Raw genomic sequence first — 25,434 nt, 5'->3', positions numbered from 1 at the left:
TTCCCTAATTTACAGGGTAAAGTTATTTATATTTTGAAATACATATAAGGATGAATGTAAAGAGGCAGTATGCAAGAGGAAATACAATAGATGTTTCTGGTACTAAAGCCTCTCAAAGTTTATTCAGACCCCCTGAGCCTTTATTCTTGCTAGATCTGTGAACTCTGCTTCCTGCCACCAACACCTTTACATGATATTTTATCCCACAGCATTTGATTGCATATCTATATATCACTTAGCACATTGTGTAATAATTACTTTTTTAATAGTCTCCCCAACTGTACTGTAAAGTCCATGCGGAAAATAACATCTAGTTGTCTATCTTAGTCATCCTGCATGTAACCCAGTGACTTATACAAAGTAGAGACTCATTAATGTTCTCAAACTGAATAATTTATTGTCTTGTTTACAGATGCAGGTAGTGGCCCTTGTAAGAGAGATTACCTGATCTCTCTTAACTGTCAGACATCTGATTCAATAGCATCTACTGGGATAGAATTTGACATGTCCTAGTAGTCCTGTTTTGTTAATCCATACATCAGACTATTCAGGGAATACAGTAGGCAGTGCTCAGAAATAAGGAATTGGAAAAAGCCATAAGATTCTTATGGTACAAGATGGTTTACTGGTTGGTTTTTCTCCTAGCTTGCCCAGTGTTCTAACAACCAGGATACATCTTTAGATCTTCTAGATTTATTCTTGTATACACATGTTTATTCGGTTGTATCAGTTCTTTAAAAACCAAAGAATCTTTCAGTTAAACCAGAGATGTAGGCACCTTCTGATCTGTTCTCTAGAAACAGTTTTAGGGGAGAAAAAATTTTTTTTTTTAAATTCTGTTATTGGATGGATTCTGCATGACCATTGGCTCTTTCGATGCATAAATATAATTTATATATGGTCTATAGCAGTTATAGAATGACTAATTTGTTCCAGTCCTAGAGTGACAGTCCTGCCCCAGACTATAAAATGATTTCAAAGATCGTCTTTTGATCATGGAGTCATCTGAGTAGAATGTATACCAACTAGTAGTGGTTCCCAGATGCTAATTAGCACATGAAAGCTGGTTTGTTATGAGTATTGTCACAGGTCTGAAATGAAATAAGAAAAACAATTTAGTGATTTTTTTTCTCCAAGAAAGATAAATCTATTGATTATAAAAAAAACATCATTTATTCTGATATTATCCTTTACTGTTTGGTTGTTAAAATGTCTGTTTACCCTTTCTTAAATGAAATGATGTGATAAGGGATTGTGTACCTTCTTATCTGAAAGCCTTAAGGCAAGATATGTTTCAGAATTTAGGTTCTTTGTGGATGTTAGGTGGGTGATAAAGTGCCTGTAACCAATATTACATAAGAGCCTCAGCCAGGGCTGAGTTGACACCCTGTAATTGGTTACAGTAATATTTCTTCAGTGAAATGAAAGAATACTTATACTAAGTGAGGTAGAATAAGCCCGTGGATAGCCTTGCATTTGTTCGGGTCAGGCTCTCCTGCCACATGAGTTCAGGTCAGTTCAAATTTTGCTGCCAAATGAATTATAGGCAATAAAAAAAGGGCCATTTGATTTCCAATTATTTGGATTTTGAAATTGTGGATAAAGTGTCATGGGCTTATAATTGCCTTTAAAATATTCTTTCTTTGCAAAATAAAGTTGGCTACTCTTTGTAGGACCCCAAGACGTTTCTGAAATTTCACTGGTCCACAAAACCCCAAAGCATGGGAAAATACTCCTTTTGAAAGCTACTTAAATGAGTATAACTTAACTCATCCCTAGCAAATGATAATGTAATCTTTGAATGTTGAAAGATTCCTCAAATATACTTTTAATCAAAGATAGTTGAAATTAAGATTATCTTGTAGCAAGTTTAGGAAATTGGAGGAGGAGATGAAAGTTGTAGCAGAACACCACCCACAATTGCCAGTGATAGATTGAGATTCTCTGATAAGGATTGGTTTTAGTCTGAAAGATCTCTGGGATGCATTCATTTGGCCAAATAGATAAGTGAACTTTAGACTATGGAGGTAGGTCTGTGTTGGGTAAGGACAACAGCAAATAGCTATGTGAACTTAAGTTGATTGATTAATTTATGGCATTTGTGTGGTATGTTTCTATCCATCAGATGGGACTAACAACTTCCATCTCACAAGTTTAAAATGAGTGAGTAGCTATTGAAGCACTTTGATAATATCAACTGCCTTACCATGTAAATTGTTATTTTGAGGAGTAATTCCATACTGCATATTCATTATGTATCATTGTCCAATCTCGCTTCCTGTTGGAGAGGTGATTTGATCTCTCTTTATTCTACATGGTGTTTTAAGGTTCTCTTCTCTAGCATCCTAGCAGGATATACTAACTAATTAATAAGTAATAATCTTTGCCTTCAAAATTTTGTGAAGGCAAGTTTACCTAATTATATCCTCATAAGTGGTTATGTATTGGTTGTATCCATCTATATGTCTTTTATATACTATGAAGTAATGGAATCAAAGCAACACAGCTACATAATTCTTATCCTAGCAAATTTTGTTCAGAATGTGTACTTGGTAAAACAAGTACTGTACCTAACTGTGCTGTAATTTGTTTCTTGCATGCTTACAAATAGTATTTCTCTGTTAGTGTGCCAGATATTTATTGACCCTCAGATTCAAATTCACCCTTTTTTTCTTGTCTGTGAGCATGGACTCGAGCCTTTTAAATATCTGTTTCCTTGACCACTTGGCATGGAAGTTTTGTCAATAAGAGAGTGTGAAAAAGGCAGATCAAGAAGAGAGGCTTTTGCTTCCTGATTCATGCAACTTGTGCATCTTCTCTAGTGCTCTCCTTCTTTACCTAATTGTCAGTAGCTTTTCCTATTGCCTCATTAGATAGTGTTGTGGCTTACCAGTGCTTCTGGTAAGACACTTTCCAGAGGATGAATTCAGTATGTTCCAGATGGTAGGCTCATCTTTAGAATTTCTGGAAATTTCCAAAGATGAGCACCACAGGAAATTCTCTGCCCTTCAGTGAGCTGTGGTGTCCTCTCAAAATAAGGTGTGGGAGGAGAGTTCTGAAGATGGCGGTGTAGGTAAATGCAGTATCACGTCCTCCAACAACCACATCAAAATTAAAACAAAACTACAACACAACCATAATTCAGAACTGCCTAAAATCAAGCTGAATGGAAGTCCTACAACTACAAAATTAAAGAAGCAGCCACAATGAGACTGGTAGGAGGGGAGGAAGCTCAGAGGCACGGATGGGCTGGTCCCACACCCACGTGTGTTGGATAAAAATCAGGAGGGACACCTCAGCTGGGAAGGTCCTCCCTGAGGAATGAGGGTTCCTCATCCCACACCAGGCACCCAGCTCAGGGTTCCAGTGCCAGGGAGAAAAGTCCCCATAACTTCTGGCTGTAAAATCAGCGAGAACTGAGGCAGAGGGAGGCTGTGGCTGCGGAAGCCCTAGCAGTTCCTCTTAAAGAGCCTGCGCACAGACTTACTCAGAACTGCTCCCTCTGAGCTCCAAGGGGAGGCAGCTTGAGGAGCACCAGAGAACAGGGAAGAACTGAGCTGTTTGGCCTCTGAACGAAGGCTGGAGGGGCTGCTTTCTCCTGGACATACCTGCTGGTGGAGGCGGTTTTTTGTGTTTTTTTGGTGAGCCCTTTCCCCACAGGGCAGGGAGAGAGCCACCATATCTGGGACTCCAGCAACCTGGCTCACACTGTTGGCCCTGCCCTGGTGATTCCCTGAGGCCCCGCACCACCCAACTTTTGGGCCCACCCAAGCTGTTTCCAAAGGCTTTACCATAGGATTGGTCTGTCTAGGACCCTGCTTCAGAGTTTCCTAAAATCTCTCAAACAAGCAGCATCTGGTACTTGAGCCCACCAGTGCACCTGGCACCATTGGGCCAGTGGACACCCTATGTCAACACAGACCAGTGCACAGTAGTAGAGCTGTCAAGGTGCTGGATACAGAAACTGAAAATGGCTGAGAGCCCAGCACCATTCCCCGCAGTAGCAGCCCAATCAGACTGGAGATATACTACCAGCAACAGAGGCTGGGGAGCAGACATCCATCCACAGACAACAGAAGCACAGACCAACAACAGACAACTGCCCCCCACCCCCCCCAAAAAAAATACAGCAAAGGCTGAGCAGGGGCTGAGCAGGAGCTGAGCCCCACCTGGCAGCAGCACTCCCCAACCACCAGCGGTGGGACCGGGGGCTCCACAGGGCTCTGTGTGACCCAGCGGCCCACAAGAGCAGTATGGAGCCAGGGCTTGAGAGAAACCAGTCTCAGCAAGCCCATACCTCTCGTTAAGTGACCCCAGGCCTGGTGCTAGAAGCAGCTAGCCTTGGTTCACAACTTGACTTTTCCTGGACACCTCCACACCCAGCACAAGAAGCAGCCATCTGCAGCTCACTTTGTAGCTTATGCCTGGTGGCCCAGAGTAGAACACCAGGCAGTGGCTGACCTTGCCCCAGAGCCAGCACACCCAGTGGACAGCTTCAGACCACATCGAAACACCACCACCAAACCATCTCCACAAGTGACACACTCGGTGAGTGCACTCAGTGGGTACCAGAGCCCTGCTGAACTAAGTCTTGCTCTGTGTAGTGAGCCCCTACACAGCTGATCCTCCAAGGTAGTGGCTGTTGGGCACAGCCAGTCCTTGCAGCTGACCAGCCTGAGTAAACCCTTCCCACTGATGTGCCAACAGCAATCAAGACTCAATTACAAAGGAAGGGTATACAGTCCACACTAGGGGTGCACCTCGAGGGCCCAGCTAGGGTGATCAGGGAGACTGTACCACTGGATCCTATAGGACACCTACAACAGTAGGCCACCCTATGAAGCCTAGAAGGCATAGCAACTCTGCATAATACATAGAAACAATCACAGGGAAGCAGCAAAATAAGGAAACAAAGAAACATGTCTCAAATTAAAGAAAAGAACAAAACTCCAGGAAAAGAACTAAATAAAATGGAGATAAGCAATCTTACAGATGCAAAGTTCAGAACACAGGTTATAAGGTTGCTCAGGGAACTTGGTTAGACATACAAAGAACTTAGTGAGACCTTCAAGGAACTTAAGGAGAACTCTGAGGAACTTAGTGAGAACATCAACAACATAAAAAAGGGCCAGTCAGAAATAAAGGATGCACTAACTAAAATAAAGAATAATTTACAGGGAATCAATAGTAGAGTAGGTAAAGCCAAGAAACAAACCATCGATTTGGAATATAAGGAAGCAGAAAACACTCAACTAGAACAGCAAAAAAGAAAAAAAAAAAGAATCCAAAAAAATGAAGATAGTGTAAGGAGCCTCTGGGACAACTTCAAATGTGCCAACATTTGCATCATAGGGGTGCCTGAAGGAGAAGAGAGAGAGCAGGAAATTGAATAACTATTTAAACAATAATGAGAGAAGACTTCCCTAACTTGGTGAAGGAAACAGACATACAAGTTCAGGAAGCACAGAGAATCCCAAACAAATTGAATCCAAAGAGGTCCACACCAAGACACATCATCATCAAAATGCCAAAGGTTAAATACAAAGAGATAATCTTAAAAGCAACAAGAGAAAAGCAGTCCGTTACCTACAAAGGAGCTGCCATAAGACTGTCAACTGATTTCTCAAAAGAAACTTTGCAGGCCAGAAAGGAGTGTCAAGAGATATTCAAGGTGATGAAAAGCAATGACGTACAACTAAGATTACTCTATCCTGCAAAGCTATCATTTAGAATCAATGGTCATATCAAGTGTTTCCCAGAAAAGAAAAAGCTAAAGGAATTCATCATCACAAAACCAGCATTATATGAAATGTTGAAGGGTCTTCTTGAAGGAGAAGAACAAAAATATGAACAATAACATGGCAATTAATACATATCTATCAACAATTGAATCCACAAACAAAATGAACAAGCGGAACAGAAGCAGACTCATAGATACAGAGAACTTTTTGTTGCTTGCCGGGAGGGTGGATGAAAAAGATGAAGGAATTAAGAAGTACAAATTGGTTGTTAGATTGATGAACCTCAAAGGGAAAGGGGGAGAGAGGGTGGGATGAGATAAACCAAAGAACTTTTATGCATATATGCACAACCAATGGACACGGACAATAGTGTGGGGAAGGCAGGAGGGGGCAGGAATGGGGAGGAGGGGCTCAATGGGGAAAAGAGGGGGAAACATCTGTAATACATTCAACAATAAAGATGAGTTAAAACAAAAAAAGGTATGGGTCTTGGCCCTGAGTAAGCAGGGAGCACTCCCTTGTATCCTTAAACTCTGTATCTCAGCCCTGGAAGAGAGATCTCTTCCTAAGGTGCTCTGTCTCAGCCTTAGGAGTAGTTGTTTCTGATATCTGCGATTACTCTACTTTTTAGAATTTCCTTTATCATAACTAGCCAATTGTTTATCACTCCAATTCCCTGTTATTCTGATCTCCTGTTACAGTTAATAATTCCTTATGTGAAACGCTCCCAGTTCAAATTACTGTTCGGTTTCTTTCTCCTGATTAGACCTAGAAGAAGCAACCAGTAAAAGGTCCCTATGATACCATTGTATCAGTAGGTGAAAAAATTAAGACAAAACATTTCAAATGTCTTTTAGGGAAATGTGTTAAAATACCATAGAGTTGAAATGTTTTTCCCATGGAGTCTCCGTGTACCTGTGTATTTATCTCCTCTTTCTCCATATCCCCCACCATCACTCTTAGTTGTTACTCTTCTCCTGTTCGCTTCTTATTCACCTTCATAAATGTTGTTTGTAATCCCAGCTTTGCCTTTAACAAGCTATCAGTTGACTTCTCTTGGTCTCAATTTCATTCTTGGTGAGGCAGAGATAATTAAAGATCATAAAATAATAAAATTAGTGAATGAAAGTGCTTTGTACTTAGTAGGGCATCATACAAATTAAGATCATATTAGTTGTATGTATTAAATTCTTTTCTCCTCCATGTTTTTTTTTAAGTTTTAAGTGAAATTTTATTTTTAAAGCTTTAAGGAGCCTTTACAATCTAGTGACACAGATACACAGATATACAGGATTGGGCAGAAGTAGGTTTACAGTTGTGAGTATGCACAATGCAGAATTTAATCTTGTATTATTATTTATTAATTATTGTATTATTTTCTATACAAACAATTCTACATCTACTTTTTTTTGTTAATCCTCACCTGAGGACATTTTTCCATTGATTTTTAGCGAGTGGAAAGGAAGGAAGGAGAGGGAAGGAGGGAGGAAGTGGAGGGGGAGAGAGAGAGAGAGAGAGAGAGAGAGAGAGTGATGTAAGAGAGACACATCAATTGGTTGCCTCCCGCACATGCCCTGACCAGGGCTGAGAATTGAACCTGCAATCCAGGTACATGTCCCTGACCATTAATCGAATCTGAGACCCTTTGGTGCACAGGCTGACGCTCCAACCACTGAGCCACACCAACCAGGGCTACATTTATTCTTATATTTTTCAATTATTTTATTATGACTTGGACTTATTTTCAAAATATTTTTCTTGAGGACAGACTTACAGAATTTTGTTCACTTATTTTGTTTAATTGAAACCCTCTTGTGTTTCAATTAATTATGAGAGTAGTCAGTGGCAGTAAAAGTCTTCAAGATAGAAAATTTTAATTTTCGTGCAGCTTTTCAAGTCTATTCTGTTTTTGTATATATATCCATGGATACTTTGCATATATCTATGGATATATCCATGGATAAGCATTTGAATAATTGGTTAAATACTTTCACCTTAGAACAAGAATAGCCCTGGCTCAGTGGTTAGAGTGTCGGCCTGTGGACCAGACAGGCTTGGGTTTGGTTCCTCCTAAGGGCACATACCTCGGTTGTGGTTTGTTCCCTGCCCTGGTTGGGGTCGTGTGGGTGGCAACCACTTGATGTGTCTCTCTCTCTTCCTCCTTCTCTCCCTCTTGCTCTATCTCAAGATAAAAATGCAAATTATTCTCTTGCCCAGCAGGTGTGACTCAGTGGTTGAGCATCGCTCATGCACCAAGAGGTTGCTGGTTCAATTTCTGGTCAGAGCACATACCCAAGTTGTGGGCCAAATCCCCAGTGGGGGGCATGCAGGAGGTGACCAGTCGATATTCTCTCTCATCAACGTTTCTATCTCTTTCCTTCTCCCTTCTTCTCTCTCTAAAATCAATAAATAAAAAATATAAAAATAAAATTTTTCTTTCTTGTTTTCCATGAGATAATGTCAGTAGGTTTAAAACATTCTACAGGGTGACATGGTTGACTACAGGAAGAAATATTGCATACTATTTAAATTAGAGATGGGTGCTCTTTGAATACAAAGTAGTCTGTCAAATTACAGGATGAGTGCATCTCGCAGTGGAAGATGTTGCAAAGTGCAAGTGACTGTGAGTCCCGAAAGCACTTGTCTTCACAGGTTGGATTCTATGAGATATCCACCAAAGACAATTAACCTTTCTCTTAGAAGTCAAGAAGTATAATTTCTCAGATTTATTAGAAACGCTTTCTTCATTTTGAGTTCCTTTGTGATGAGGGTACTCTTCCTTTGTCAATCTGCAAACAAGATGGGATCTTCCTGTTTGTTTGGCAAAAAAAAATATTGGAGTATAGCATGTGCAGCTTTAAAAAATAGCTCCTATTAGACTGCTATTTTTTGAAGTATGGTGTGCATGCCACTGGTGGTAAACAGACTGCTGGCAGTACACAGGTTTATATTTTAAATTGAATTTGTTTTGTTATTTCAAGTATTAATGCTTATTATTTTTAAAAAGCTAAGTGTATCACACTTGTGATTTCAATGGATATTATTGCTGAAGTCAACACTAGAGCAGGTAACAACATCTTGTTCAGACCAACTGAATTACTGGTGCAGTGCTCAAGTATGCCTGAGAATGCATGGCTGCAATCTATGAAGGGCTAGAGCAAAATTTTACATCCAGAAAATAGTAATTTTTAAACATACAAGGTATTTATAGTATATGTAATTGTGAATTGGAATCAGTCTTGTGCCCTATTTTATCTCTTTTTTTCTTGAACTAACATGGACCAGTGGATAAAATGTAATTTTTATAATGTAAAGGTGCCAGACTGTGATGGAAATTCAAATACTAAGGCATGATTTTGCTGAAGTCAGTCATGTACCTGCAGATATGAAGACTTAATTTAGTAATTGCCTGAACTATCCGCTACTGATGTAAAAGGACCAACTGAAAAGAAAATTGTCCCTGCCCGGACAGTGTGGCTCAGTGGTTGTGCATTGACCCATGCACAAAGAGGTCACCGGTTTGATTCTTGGTCAGGACACATGCCCAGGTTATAGGCCAGATCCCCAGTGGGGGACATGCAGGAGCTGGCCAGTTGATCTTCTTTCTCATGATGTTTCTATCTCTCTCTCCCTCAAATCAATAAAGAAAACAATTTTTGTTAAAAAACTGTTACACAAATATAATGAAAATTAATCAAAATTTATATTTTCATGAGCATGATGGAATGAATCTTTTCCCTTATATATCATATGTTTGGAGAAATATTCTCATGTGAAACCTTCCAATTTTGAAATATTTTGAAATATACAAAGAGTACTGTATAAAACCTATTCTAGATCTTCCTCAAAAAGTTAAACATAGAGTTAACATGTGACCCAGAAATTCCTCTCCTAGGTATATACCCCAAATAACTGAAAAGAGGTAGTCAAACAAATACATGCACACATATCTTCACAGTAATGCCGTTCACAAGAGGCAAAAGATGGAAATGTCTCAAATGTCCATTGATAGATGAATATAGATAAACAAACCATGGTATTTACATACAATGTTATAACTAGCCATAAACAGGAATGAAGTACTGATAACACTATACATGCTCAGTGAAAGAAGCCTGGCACAAAAGATCACATAGTATATCATTCCATTTATGTGAAATATCAAAATAGATAAATTCATATAGAGAGGATGTATATTGTGGTTGCCAGTGGCAGTGGAGAAAGGAGAATAAAGAGCAAATATTTAAGAGATGTGAGTTTTATTTCAGGGTGATGACAATATTTTGGGATAAGATTGAGTTAGTGGCTGCCCAACATTTGGAATGCACTGTATGCCACTGAGTTGTTCAATTAAAAATTATTGATTTTATGTTATGTGTGGTAACTGCTATTAGAGTTTAGAAAAGAGGGCATTTAGTGAGTGTTAGAGAAATCAAATTAGGTTTCAAAAAGGTAGAGCTTGATTTGGAATTTAAGACAGGCAGAACTTGTATGAACAGAGGAGTGGCCACAGTATAGGCAAAGGGAATGCTTTATGAGTTGAATGTAGATGATGACAGAAGAAAAGCATCTAGCATCTCCAAAACAAAGAAGAGACCAGTTTAACTAGGTTGTGTTTGGGGGAAAGGCTGGGAGGTGGAGTGGTGGTGGGATGAAGAGGAAGTATATGTTGAAAAATACAGATAGTTCCCAACCTAATAATGGTGAGTGTTCTAAAGGTTTATTTACAAATAATTTGTTCGGACATGACACATCATATACAGAATGGTGAGGTTTCTGGCCATGCCCCAAATATTGTATCCATGGACAGTACTAGCTTGAGCTCCATGGAGTAGAGCATCAGGAAAGGTATGGTGGATTCTGGGCTAGAAGAGACTGAGTAGTAGAAGAAGTTGAGCTTTGTTGTTCTCCTGTGACCCTTTCTGCACCCTTTTCTATATCTGTTTTCTTCTCTCTATCTCTAGATATAGTTTCTTTATCCCCCAATCCCCAACTTCCTTCAAATAAAACCTCATCCAAGGTTACAAGGATTCCAAAACACACTCTTACCACCAGCCTTCCCCATTCCCTGAGGGCAACAGTTCTTTGCTGTTTGCCAAAGTGAGAATAAACTGATACTCACCTGCTCTTGGCAGCTGTATTTATCGTTTTAACAGGCTTCTTTTTAGCTCAAATGAACCTGCAATTGCTGGAATTTCTAGCAATAGCACAGAGCAAACAATGAGAAGGGAGGGAGGGAGAGATGGGAGGAAGGGGATTGATGGGTGGATAGAGAGGGAGGGAAGCCCTGGCCGGTTTGGCTCAGCGGTTGGAGCATTGGCTGGTGGACCAGAGAGTCCTGGGTAAAAAAAGAAAGAAAGAAAGAAAGAGAGGGAGGGAAGAGGGAGAGAGAAAGAGAGAAAGTTTATTGTTGAGAGAGAATTGGCACTCTAGGAGAAGATATTTTGAAACAAGGAAAGCCTTTGCTAATTTTCCTTTCTACTCTATCTTGCTCTCTCCAAATTGTTTCTGTATATTCTTTTCTTGAATCCACAGAAATAATGAACTGCATTTTTAAAAATTATAGCTCCCATGACAATTCCAGTTAAAGGGGTTCTGTGTTTTCTAGGTGTGTGTAAATCTGGAATGGAGCATAATGGGAAATAGAGTTGAATAAATAAAGTGTGCTGGGGTTGAGTGGTCCTTGAAAGTAGAGTCTACAAATATATTCACACAAATGAGTCATGGAAGGTTTTTGAATAGAAGATTGACATGATGAAAGCAATAAGGAAAGCATAATTACTTCTAAATTTTGGATTCGAAATTATGGGGTTTTAAATTCACTCTTGGTTAATACATACAGAATTCTGTTTTTTTGCTACTGTTTGTTTATTTATTTATTTATTTATTTATTTATTTATTTATTTATTTTTATTGCACTGGGATTTCTTCCTTTAACTGTTAGTGTCTGCCTCCCTGGTTATCTGACTGTACTCTGTGGTTTCTGAGTCAATCTTTTCTTTAGGATCCAGAATACCAGAGGCTTTTTATGACTCCTGTGTTTGCAACTAACCCAAGGACTTTTATACACTATGTTTCTGTGTCCCAATAGCAAAATTTAAGTCTAGTAGCCTTTCTAACTGTACCCAAGAATACACCAGAAGATAGTGGTTAGAGATCTGCATCAGCCCTCACAGCTGCAGAAGCCTCTAGCCATTGCTCATATGTGAAACTTTGTTGTGAATAGGTTCTTCCCTATGGGGAACCCCATTGTTTTTTATTCTTTATATTGTTCATTATTTAATATCCTTGATATTTCTACCCTGCCTGTATAGGAAGGTAGAGTCCAGGGAATGAGGTGAGCTAGAGATTTGAGACATTTCCTTAAGCTTAAATTATAATTCTCATATTGGAACAGAAGATTTGTAGGTCTTTAGTCAAATATCTATATTTTTCTCTATTTTGAAGGTTACAGGGGCTTGTTAGATTGGACCCTTGTGTTCATTTGTGTATTTTCCTCTTGACTGCTTACCATATCATTTGAGTTACTAGGTATTGGTGGTGTGCAATGGCTTGCTTTGTTGAATTCACTATTTTTTTTTTTTTTTTTGGTTGTTTAATCTAGTGGAGTAGTTATTGTTAAAATTGGATTTTATGGTTTACTCTTTCATCATCACTGTTACAATAACTTAAAAGGAGCTAACAGTCCAAAAATATGCTTTTATCCTTTTATCTATTTATTTTTTAATCTTTATTGTTGAAAGTAATACAGATGTTCTCCCTTTCTCCCATTGTTCCCCTCCACCCAGTTCCCACCCAGCCCCAGGCCTTCATCACCCTATTCTCTGTGTCCATGGGTAATGCATGTTTACATATAAGTTCTTTGATTAATTTCTTCCTACTCCTCACCCCTCTTCCCTCTGAGATTCATCAGTCTGTTCCATTTTTCCATGCCTCTGGATCTATTTTAGTCATCAGTTTATTTTGTTCATTAGATTCCACATATAAGCGAGATCATGTGATAACTTGTCTTTCTCTTTGAAATTATCAGTTTATAGAAACAATTGGTTTTAGAAAATGCTATTTCATATGTCAGTGCTAATTGGTCTTGGTGATGACAATCTATTGAAATGCGTTTCTTCAGTTTTTAGCTTTCCCAGTTCTAGTATTGTGACTTACACAAATGATGATTAGCATTTCCCTTCCTATTGCAGCTAAGTGTTTTTCTTGGCTCAATTTAGCTTAGCAGTCACTTCACCCCTCAGTTGTACACCTGATATTCTGGGCACCCTATTAGGCACACAAAGGGTTTATCACACAAACATCAAAAGGAATCGTTTAGGTATACTCTTTGTAATTGTAACCTTTTATTTATTTCTTACCATTCACATTTTATCTTAGGAAAGATAAGGCCCTTTAATTATTTCTTGTTGAATTATCATCTGAAAACTGTTCTTAGTCTTGGAGGACAGAATCTACCTCTATTGACTTGTGACAGGCATGGAGTTAGGTATAATAAAACATAAGGGACACCCAACTGCAGCTCTCAGAAGTTTATAGTTTAGTTTGTAGTTTATAGAAACAATTATAATCCAAAGTGACAAAAGCTACAGTATTTAAAGTGCCATGCGAGTTTCAAAAACCTAGCACCAGAGTTTGCTAAGGTATGTAAAAGATGGTTTCATGGAAGGAGATATGCTTGGGCACAGGTATGAACAGACAAGAGCTCTGTAAATTGGCATTAGGGAGGTATATCTGATCTAGGTATAGGTTGCTTGTTCTGCAACTTTAATCATTTAGCATTCCATGTCTTTCATAACCTATTCCTTCATTCCTCTGGCCTTTTACTTCCTCAGGATCAGTGTAAAAATACCTTTACTTTTTTTTTTCTCTTTTTGGTAGTATTTAAGAATCATATTTGTGTTTTTGCCCCCTAAAATATATATTAATACAATGTAGAGGTGACTAATGAACACCAAATTAGATGTTAGGAGGCCTGGATCATTGTTTTCGAGTTCTCTCAACAGCTGTGTCACTTGAGCCAAATCATTTAATAACTTTATTTTTCACTAGTAAAATGGGAATATGAGTACTGCATTACCTACTTCAGGGTTGGGTAAAAATAAAAAGGAGACTCTTAAAACTGAAAGATATAATAAACTTTTTTACTTGGAGTTCTGCTGGCTGAGGCTATCACCTGACATTTAAAACAAGTAAAGTACTTTGAGGAGTATCTGGATTGGAAAATTAGATGGAAAATAATTGACAAATAGAAATATTCTAACTTTTTCATTAACTCCATATGTCTGCCCTTCTATTTGTAGAATGTCATTTTGATTATTTCTGTGTTTTCAAATTTACACGACAAAATTTCCTTCTCAATGGTCTATCATGTGTATATTAGGTCCAGACTTTCAGAGTCTCACTATAACTATTTAATAGTAATGCATTAAAGAAGACTTATGAATTCCTATATATGTATTTTATATATATATATAATTCTCACCTGAGGACATTTTTTTCATTTTTTGTTCAGATAGAGTGGGAAGGAGAGGAAGAGAGAGAGAGAGAAACATCGATGTGAAAGGGACACATCAAGTGGTTGCCACCTGCACAACCCAACCAGGGTCGGGGACAAACTGCAACCGAGGTACGCACCCTCAGTGGGAACCGAACCCCTTTCTCTCTGGACCGCTGGCCAACGCTCTAACCACTGAGCCAAACCAGCCAGGGCGAATTCATATATTTTATAGTAAACCTTGAATACTTGATATCTATTAGGTAATTTGAATTACTCATGAATTACCCTCAATCATTTGTTTTACCTTATAGTGGTATGACCTGAGTTTTGTTACATTTTAGGGCTGTGTAAGAAGGTTATGATTCGTTCAAATAGGAATGAGAGGTTATGCAAGTGTGGCTTTCTACTTCCTTTGCCATTTTTCCTAATCCAATGACAGTATAGGCAGTTACTAGTAACAGGAAAAACCACTTCAATTCATTTTCTTCTCTTTCACCCCATCTTTTTCATTAGATTGACTGGAAATACTACTGGAATCTGATAATTCACCTGAAATATGAACTTCTGGGATGTAGGAATATGAGCTATTGCACCCAATATAAATACCCCTGAGTAACCCTTCTTTAGATCTATGTTTCTCAAAATTTGTCATCCAAGGATATTTTCACATGATAGAGAACTCTATAAACCACTTAACTCACCGTGTTCTGAGCCATCTTATATACACCAGAAGAAAGGAGAAGAGTACTTTGGATGAGATAACATGATGATGGTATTTTACATGGAATACAAATGAATTATTTATACTAGATTAATATAAACTCTATCATCAAAATAGCTAATAAAATGAGACTTACTGTGGACTACCAGGAGGTAGTTATTCCCATCTTTTGTCCTTTTACAGCTTCTAGTTGGATAAAATACCTATTCTCATTGAAAGTATAATACAAAACAATTATTGCTTTTTTTTCCCCTGCCAGCCTCAGGGTAATACTCTGGCAATTATTCTGTTTCCCACAAATGTAAATGAGGAAATAGTATGGTTTATTTTCTCTTTGTTATAAAAATCTATGGTACTATTGATACATAGCTTAGAAACATTCTTCTAAAGATTCAGCAGATTAAATAATTTTTATGTCCCCTAAGTACTGCCCTTTTTTGAAGATATCTTAAGAAAAGCCTGGGACATATCCAAAATTACATTCTTCTTTTTCTTTTTTCTTTTGCATTTGAACATTATACTTACACGTTAGTGGAAAGAAAAGTGGTCAATTTTTGCACTCAATAAACAAGAAGGAAGGTGTAGACAGCTTTTATCTGGGACATTTTTAAGTCATTGAGAGAATATTTGCTAGCATTAATGGTGTCTTAAAATTATTGGCAGAATCCTCTTAACCCACTTTAACATTAAGTGGTTGAATAGATGAAAAAATATATTTTTTAATCCTCACCCAAGGATATTTTTCCATTGATTTTAAGACAGAGTGGTGGGGAGGGAGGGAGGGAGAGAGGGAGGAAGAGAAAGAGAGAGAGAGAGAGATGAAAGAGAAAGAAAGAGAGAGAGAGAGAGAGAGAGAGAGAGAGAGAGAGAGAGAGAGATGTGTGAGAGACACATGAATTGGCTGCCTCACTCATGACCCCGAAAAGGGCCAAGGATCGAACCGCAACCAAGGCATGTGCTCCTGACTGGAATCGAACCCACCACTCTTTGATCCACAGGTTTACGCTCCAACCTCTGAGCCAAACCAGCCAGGGTGATGAAAATATTTTTTAATTGTCTGTATAAAAGACAGCACCATGTTGTTGTTGTTGTTTTCCATCATTGCATAAATCTTAGAGATTATGCATGCATAAAAAGGATGAGACAAAGCTGAATGCTAAATGCCAACACCACAGAAAGCTTGTCTGGTTATTTGACACTGAGCATAATGGGGTGTGGTTCCACAGGGAGAGAACAAGAAATATTTATATCCTAAGACATGTTTCTCTGGATTAATGTCCCAGATAACACCATTATCCCCCCCCCCCCCTTTAAACACATCCCCTTCTTATGCTTGGATTTTCTCCCTTAATACTATGGGGGAGGAGCAAACTTTCCTCTACCCTCAAGGTTTTTCTGGCTGGCCTAATAATAAAATAGACAAGAGACAAGTTAGTGAGAGAAAATGATTAAATTTAATACATACATATGTATGTAACTCTACATACATGAGAGAGTCAGAGACACAAAGGGGAATTGAGGTATTTAAGACATTTGAGTTAGGGATGTGGTGATGCACCTTAGGGCTTCAGAAGGTAATTACAGGGAGAGCATATGTTCAGTAATTAGAAGTTTGTCCTGCCATAAGATAGGTAAAAAGTCATTTCTCATGATAACTCTTAATATGAACCAGGGTCCTAATTTAAATTCTTCTAGATAGTCAAAGAAAGAGCAGACATTTCTCTTCAGCCAGCAGGGTCTCAGTTCAAAATAATCTGCACAGCACTAAGTCACATCTTCAGGTGAGTCATTCTGAACCTGCACAATTCATTATGAGATTCTAAACCTTCTGGGTCCAGTCCCCTATTCTCACTCCCCCATTTCTTTCTGTGGTCTTCATGAATTCTTTGTGTTTCTTGTATGCCCCTCCAGGTGAACTATCTTGGTTTACTGCAAGTAGTAAAACACAGTCACAGTCCCATACCCCCATAGCTACTGCTATTTTGTTGGTATCCCTTTCTCATCATATCTCTGGAATTTTCAAACCAGAGTTGTGATGTATACAGCCAGTGATGTTGCATAGTAATGCAGAGTTGCTGACTAATACAGACTCGGTTCTTTTCACAATTCATATCCTTTCTTTTTCACACTTGAGAATTGGTGAAGGAAGTTACTGAGATTAGTGTGTACTTCGAAGTTTGGGGAGGTGTGCTTTCTTAGGCCACTTGCCCTCAGGTTGCATTTTGCCTTAGTATCATCTTAGTATCGATGAGTCTTACTTCACTGTATAGGCCAAGGGCCAAAATTTTTTCTTGAACACTGTGTGTCAAACATTAGGAATAATTAATGGTTTAATGAAGGAACATTAAAAAACTCTGGACTCATGGTGTCACCTCAAAAAATTAAAAATTGATCTTCCATTTGACCCAGTGATCCCACTTCTAGGAATATACCCTACGAAGCATAAAACACCAATCAGAAAGAATATATGTACCCCCATCTTTGTAGCAGCACTATTTACAATCGCTAAGATCTGGAAACAGCCCAAGTGCCCATCAGTAGACGAATGGATTAAAAAGCTGTGGTACATATACACAATGGAGTACTACGCAGCGGTAAGAAAGAAAGATCTCTTATCCTTTGAGACTACATGGAGGGACCTGGAAAGTATCATCCTAAGTGAAACAAGCCAAACAGAGAAAGACAAATTTCATATGATCTCACTGATTTGTGGAATATAATGAACATAACAGTTTGAGGACAATCCCCTAAGGAGTGGGGAGGTGAGAGAGGGATGAACCACAGAACTTATATGCATGTATGCATGAACAGTGGACATGGACAACAATCTGGGGAAGGGGCAGGGAGGGAAGGGGGAGGGGGGAATCAGTGGGGGGAAAAAGGAGAATCATTTGTAACAAAAATTAATCAATAAAAAAAAAAGAAAAAAAGAAAAGTGAAAAAAAAAACCAACAACTCTGGACTCAAATTACAATGGAATAAATCACAAAAAAGAATGAAATTTGAGCTGGATTTTGAGGGATGAGTTGAGCTTAGAAAAGTGAGATTTCATGTAGGAGGACCTCTGGAGCAAAGATGAGAAAGAACAAAGCAAGCCTTGCAATATAGAATAGATCACGTCTCTGCTTTTTGGCTAAGATCAAGAGGTATAGAATGGAAAGTTGGTTTTAGGGGATACTAGACAGTGAATTAATTGGAAGAATAGATTATCCGGCTTGTAGTGAGTTCTTAGTGCTGGGTATAGTTGCTTGATTAATTCCTTGAGTGATCCATTTATTCAACAACTGACTTCTCACAGCAAATAGGATAAAACCCAAACCTTTACTAGCATGTAAGGTCTTCTTCTGTATACCTTAAAATTCACCATCTCAACACTATGTACTCTAAACTCCTTCCAGTCATACTGAAGACTTTCCTGATCCCTCCAGCATGTTGTAATCCCTCAAATCTCTACTAAAGCTTCTACACCATATTTGTGCTGTACATGTCTGAGTACATGTCTGTTTTCTCATTCAACTAGGAGCTTCCTGAGAGCGAGGGGTTGTGTCTTATTCTTAAAGTCCATATCATTAAGAGAGTAATCTAAAAGTAATGTGATTGATAGATTGAAGATAGGAGATGCGGGGAGACCAGTTATAGATATTTTTTGAAGTAGCTCATTTGTTAAAAAGCAAACAAAGAAACAGTAGGGGGTAGATTCCTAGAAAATAAAGAATAAAGGATAGCACTTAATGACTAGCTACTAGGGGCACTAGAGAAAGAAGACTTAAAGATAATAAAGATTTAAGGTTACTTTCAGGTAAACATGTATTTTTCTAAGTCAGACCTCCTGGTGTTAGTATTTGCCTCACCCTACCTCTGCTCTGAAAATGAACACTGTTCTCCTTCACCATTGTGGAGTTAAGCTCAAGATTCTTGTGGTTCTGATCTTCATATCTGATCAAGAGTTAAGATATGAAATATAAATAGTTCAACCACACAGACTAAAATTTCCTATCAAAGGAAGGTGTACAGTACATAGGTTTTTGAATATATAAAACCTGTTTCTGCTTTTGGGAACTACAACTGAAGTCTTATACCAGGAAGATGCACTGGGGTGCGCTATTATGTAGCAGAGCCTAGCTGTGCATCACAGCTCTCAACTTTAAAACTCCAGAGAATTTGATGAGAGAGGGATCTATAAGAACATGACAAATGATGAGAGTTCAAACCTTAAGAGAAAAATGGGCTTATTGGTAAGAGACCTTTCTTTCCCTTTATTTATTGCTGTTACTTATTTATTAAAACAGCAATTCGTTGTTTTCATGTGTGTCTGTGAAGTGGTGTACAAAAATCAATTTTATATGTGTTGTAGAATTCAGGAGACATATTGGTAACCATGAAAAAATCATAGGAAGCATATATAAAGCTTGAATTTTAAAAACTAAGAATTTTACTTTATTTCAGGCTGTGCTATAGATTTATTTATATAGCTTAAATGTAATACAAGTTTAGAAATATGTGTGTGTGTGTGTGTGTGTGTGTGTGTATTTTAAAAGTTAAAATAAAGGATAATGACTTGTGTAGATACATAATTTCATTCAGTCACCAGATGGTGGCACACCAGATTCTTCTTAAAGGTATAATATTAATAAAAACATAAAATAAGCTATATTTAAAGATACTTTAATGTATTTTTAAGCCAAATATATATTTGTTATTTGCTTGGTGATGTTTGATGTTAAAACATGACAAATATGAATTTAACCTTTTGTAGCTTTTTATGATTCAAAATATAACTTTTATGTGTATAATATTTTAAAAGTAGACTTTAAATAGTATTTTCATTAAGGAGATGCTGTTTTGAATTTACCATTTTAAAAAATAAGTAAAATACTTGCTACCTACTTTTTGCATAAGTCATTAGATTTAAGATAACATTTTGAATAAGTTCTCTGCCAAGGTCTTTTTATTTTTATTTATTTATTTATTTATTTATTTATTTATTTATTTATTTATTATCCTCACCCGAGGACATTTTTCCATTCTTTGTTCAGGTAGAGTGGGAGGGAGAGAGAGGAACAGAGAGAGAGAGAGAAACATCGATGTGAAAGGAACACATCGAGTGGCTGCCACCCGCACAACCGACCAGGGCCGGGGACAAACTGCAACCGAGGTACGCGCCCTTAGCGGGAACCGAACCCTGGTCTCTCAGGACCACAGGCCGACGCTCTAACCGCTGAGCCAAACCGGCCAGGGCTGCCAAGGTCTTTTTAAAGAGACTATTAGGCTATGACTTTGATTTAGTTGTGACTTTAATAATGCAATAGTGCTTTGTGAGATGACCCAGAAAAAAAGCCTGAACTGCATATTTTTAATTCAAAGTTAGATATGAGTATTGCTTAGTAATGTTTACCTTCTATAAGCTAAAAACAACATAAATGAAATAAATGTAAATAAATTCAATTTTGTGTTAGAACTCCTCAAACACCTACCAGCTTCCTTTAATTTTTAAGAGCGTTGACTGCATATACTGCAATGTTTCTGTAGCAGTCTCTATTTTTAAAACTGAATTCCTGAGGCAGTACCAGAAGTATGTTCACTGTTGTCTTTTGTATTAGCCCAAAGGAGACAGATATATAACAGAACTTCACAAAAATAAAATCTTCTGTTTGGAGACAGTACATCTATTTATATGTTTTTATTAATTACAAGCAGTATGAAAATAAGAAAAATTGGTAGTAAATGAACCAGGAAGAAGATTAGCCATTTATTCTCTGAAAGCTTGTAATGTGTGTCATTTGCGTTCAAGTTTTTATGGAAAAACAGTATATTAGCAAAGAATTGAACTTTGGGCTTATGAAACTAGAAAATGGCAAAGCGTTCCAAGGCTGAGTATATATTTACTTGGAAAGTATTTCCTTGTGTCCAAATTTGGCTAGTTTAATCTTTTAGATCACTTGCCAATAAATGTTGTATTTAATGTCAATCTTTATGCCAGACTTTCTAAAACATGGAGAGAGCTTCTAAAACCAAATAGAATCTTAAGGCTTTTTAGTTAAGATTTTAAAAATGTTAATTTAGATATTTTTCATGGTTCTGTGTGGTCTTAACTGTTTAGGATTTATAAGCATGGCTTATTAATTTACAGCTAAAATATTTGCAGAGCATGTTTTGAAAAATGTAAACAAAATACAATATAGCCACTATTAACCAGATTTTTTTTTTTTTTTTTTTTTTTTTGCACTCCACTTTCAGGAGACGGAGACAATTGTCTTTAAAACAAGCCGATTTCAAGGATATATTCAAAAAATCAACTTCAGGGTATGTCCAAGGGTCTGCATTTTCCTTTTACCTTTTTGCCAATGAGAATTTATTTTCACAAAAAAGACCCTGAGATACTAGAAGACATTCAGTCATCAAGAAAACTTTCAATAATGCCTAGGGTACTGTGCTTATTAAGACAAAATATGACAAATTATTTTGTTAAAAAGCACCACATGTCATTGTACCATGTTTTGAATTTTTCAATGTGCATTCACAAATACAAGTTCAATTGGTTTTCATAACATTGCTGGGAGTCTGGCAAGGAAAGTTGCAGCTTCTCTATTTTAGGGATGAGGAAAGATAACACTGGAAGTCACAAAGCTAGTTAGTGGCAGAGCTGTAGCCAGACCACAGGTGCCTAGCTCTGTCCTCTTCTGCATCCTTCATCATCAAAAAAGTTTGAAACAAATTTTTAACTTTTCAATGTATATTGCACATCATTATAATTGCAACTACCTTTGTCTCCTAATTGCTGTACTTCACAATTTCCCACTTTGCACCTACCTGTCTGTCTGCCTCTGTGCCTATCTGTCAGCCAGATAGAGACCTTGTTTTCAGAGTCTCACAGACCTGAAAGGATCTGGAGTGTGGGAGGGCAAGATAATGGCTGTGGACAGTGCAAACTGACAACTAGTGGTGAGCAGCCAATGCTGATATGGTGAGGAAGGCCAGGGACTGAGAAAGAAAACAGAATCCGACTATAGTTGGGGTTATCTTGAGGGGGGGTTAACGACCTTGACTTTAAAGCAGTGTTCCTCCAAATTTAGTGGACTAGGCATGAAAATCAGTTGGCGTACTTGTTTAAAATGCATACTGTTGGGCCCCACCTCCAGACTTCTATAGACTTCTACATATTAAATATTCACCTTACGAGATTCTTATACATACTTCAGTTTGAGAGCATCTGCATTCAAGGTATAGGATGTTTTTCTTGGTTTATATATTGGAGTATAAAGAAATGACCCACTTTCTCTTGGTAGCATCCATATTCCATGTCAAAGCATACGGGGGCAGGAGTCAGGCAAGGATGAGGAATAACAGATATTACTTGTGCATTGCTATATCTACATCTGAGGCATGATAGCGGTTGTACATTATGGTCACTATGAGATATTTTAAAACGTTTTGTCCATTTTATACTTGAAGAAGGTAAAGGGAAGAAAGATTTCTACCAAAAGGTGAAAAATAAATGACTTCTGATATTTTAAATTAACTAATGCCAGTTTTAAATTTAAATTAATATTTTAAAAATTGGCTAGAATATTATGGTATCTAGGATGCTGGGTGGTTAAGGCTTACTGTGGTAATGTATGTATGCTCACTTGTGTTTCATATGTGATTAGGTTGTAAGGGATTTGTGGCCAGGGAACACTGTGTACTTGTAACATCTAGCAAAGTCGTAAGTTCTCAGTACTTACTGATGATTGAACTAATTCAACATGCACATCTTCTCTACACATATTGAGCTAGGCATAGAGAGTTGATTGACTTTGGTAATGTCAAGTTCAAGGAGTCTACCTTACTTTGTCAGTAAAGGCTACTATACTGGAGGTCTCAGGTTAAGCAAATGCGTTTTAGTCGACAGATATAAAAAAAATGGTCCTAATTAATCAATTTGCTAATGCTTGTTCCCTGATTAGAGTATTAGTTTAAGCTTGATTCTGCCTGCCTCTTCACCCTTTTTGGGATACAATTTATGTTGACCTGTGCTTTCAAATCTGAATCTCAAAAATTGGTAATTCTGGAAACTCCCAAACATAGATATTTTCATTTAGTGAATGAACAGTATTATAGGAATTTAAACAAAATGGTCTGACACTATGTTGGAAGACTTATGAAAATGTTCAACATCATCTCTGATTTAGATTTAGCTGAATAAGGAATGAATGAATTATGTTAGCTAAAGGGAAGGTGTATTTTACTTGTGTTATGTAGCTTCAGAATTCCATGAGAAACAACTGATTATTTAAAACATATGTTTGATTTTGAAGACATAAAGTGGGTTGCTTCTAATCCATAAATGTGATACACCACATAAATAAAATGAAGAATAAAAACCACATGATCATATCAATAGATGCTGAAAAAGCCTTCGACAAAATCCAGCATCCATTTCTGATAAAAACTCTCAGCAGTGTGGGAATAGAGGGATCATATCTAGACATAATAAAAGCCATATATGAAAGACCTACAGCCAACATCATACTCAATGGGCAAAAACTAAAAGCATTTCCCTTAAGAAGAGGAACAAGGCAAGGATGCCCACTTTCGCCACTCCTATTTAACATAGTACAGGAAGTCTTGGCCACAGCAATCAGACAGGAAGAAAAAATAAAAGGGATCCAAATTGGAAAGGAGGAAGTGAAATTGTCATTATTTGCAGATGACATGATACTGTACATAGAAAATCCCAAAGACTCCACCAAAAGTTTACTAGACTTAATAAATGAATTTGGCAAAGTAGCAGGATACAAAATTAACGTCAAGAAATCGATGGCATTCTTATACACCAATGATGAACTCACAGAAAGAGAAACTAAGCAAACAATCCCATTTACCACTGAGGCAAAAAAAATTAAGATACCTAGGAATAAACTTAACCAAAGAAATAAAGGACCTATTCGCAGAAAACTACAGGTCTTTGAAAAAAGAAATAGAGCAAGATATAAAAAAGTGGAAGCACATACCCTGTTCATGGATTGGGAGAATTAACATCATTAAAATGTTCATATTACCCAAAGTAATATATAGATTCAATGCATTCCCCATCAAAATACCAACGGCATACTTCACAGAATTAGAACAATTACTTCAAAAGTTCATATGGAACCAAAAAAGGCCTCGAATAGCCACAGCAATCTTGAAAAGGAAGAACAAAGTTGGAGGGATCACAATACCAGATTTTAGGTTATACTACAAAGCCACTGTAATCAAAACAGCCTGGTACTGGAAAAGAACAGGTATATAGACCAGTGGAACAGAATAGAGAACCCAGAAATGGACCCAAGGCAATATGCTCAATTAATATTTGACAAAGGTGACAAGAGCATACAGTGGAGTAAAGACAGCCTCTTTAATAAATGGTGCTGGGAAAATTGGACAGCTACTTGCAGAAAAATGAAACTAGACCATCAACTTACACCCTACACCAAAATAAACTCAAAATGGATAAAAAGACTTAAATGTAACTCAGGAATCCATAAAAATCCTAGAGGAGACGGTGGGCAACAAAATCTCAGACATCATACGCAGCAGAATTTTTACTGACACATCACCTAAGGCAATAGAAACAAAGGAGAAAATGAACACATGGGACTACATCAAACTCAAAAGCTTCTGCACAGCGAAAGATACAATCATCAAAACGGAAAGGCTATCCACTGTATGGGAGAGCATAATTGCCAGTGATATATCAGATAAGGGGTTAATTTCCAATACATATAGAGTGCTCATACAACTCCACAAAAGGAAGACAAAGAATCCAATTAAAAATTGGGCAGAGGAACTAAATAGACACCTCTCCAAACAGGACATACAAATGGCTAAGAGACATATGAAGAAATGCTCATCATCACTGATCATCAGAGAGATGCAAATCAAAACAACAATGAGGTATCACCTCACACCTATCAGAATGGCCGCCATCAACAAATCATCAAACAACAAGTGTTGGTGAGGGTGTGGAGAAAAGGGGACTCTAGTACACTGCTGGTGGGAATGCAGACTGGTGCAGCCACTATGGAAAACAATATGGTGTTACCTCAAAAAATTAAAAATTGATCTTCCATTTGACCCAGTGATCCCACTTCTAGGAATATACCCTAAGAAACATAAAACACCAATCAGAAAGAATATATGTACCCCCATCTTTGTAGCAGCACTATTTACAATCGCTAAGATCTGGAAACAGCCCAAGTGCCCATCAGTAGATGAATGGATCAAAAAGCTGTGGTACATATACACAATGGAGTACTATGCAGCGGTAAGAAAGAAAGATCTCTTATCCTTTGAGACTACATTGATGGAAAGTATCATCCTAAATGAAACAAGCCAAACAGAAAAAAACAAATTTCATATGATCTCACTTATTTGTGGAATATAATGAACATAACAGTTTGAGGAATGGGGTAGTCCCAGAGACGCGGAAGCAGGGTACAGACTGACAA

At 37.6% G+C, this 25,434-nt stretch overlaps 1 protein-coding gene across 4 annotated transcripts in view; it reads left to right on the top strand.

The window, feature by feature from the left end:
- Positions 1 to 25,434, top strand: part of KLHL13 (kelch like family member 13) — a 308,520-nt gene that overhangs the window by 149,018 nt on the left and 134,068 nt on the right. Inside the window, exons 1-2 of one of the 4 annotated variants that reach the window (XM_036270592.1) lie at positions 19,108 to 19,197; positions 21,200 to 21,265. The exons of 2 other annotated variants lie outside the window; for them this stretch is intronic. In XM_036270592.1, coding sequence (XP_036126485.1) covers positions 19,157 to 19,197; positions 21,200 to 21,265 — 107 coding nt within the window. In that variant the 5' untranslated portion in view covers positions 19,108 to 19,156. Of the gene's footprint in view, positions 1 to 19,107; positions 19,198 to 21,199; positions 21,266 to 25,434 lie in introns of those variants that run through there. One more of the 4 variants, XM_036270591.1, reaches the window with a different exon arrangement.

Source organism: Molossus molossus, unplaced genomic scaffold, assembly GCF_014108415.1.
Source record: "Molossus molossus isolate mMolMol1 unplaced genomic scaffold, mMolMol1.p scaffold_m16_p_2, whole genome shotgun sequence".
Taxonomy (NCBI): Eukaryota; Metazoa; Chordata; class Mammalia; order Chiroptera; family Molossidae; genus Molossus; species Molossus molossus.
Note: the sequence above shows the minus strand (reverse complement) of the source record. Positions and strands in the feature narration are given on the sequence as shown.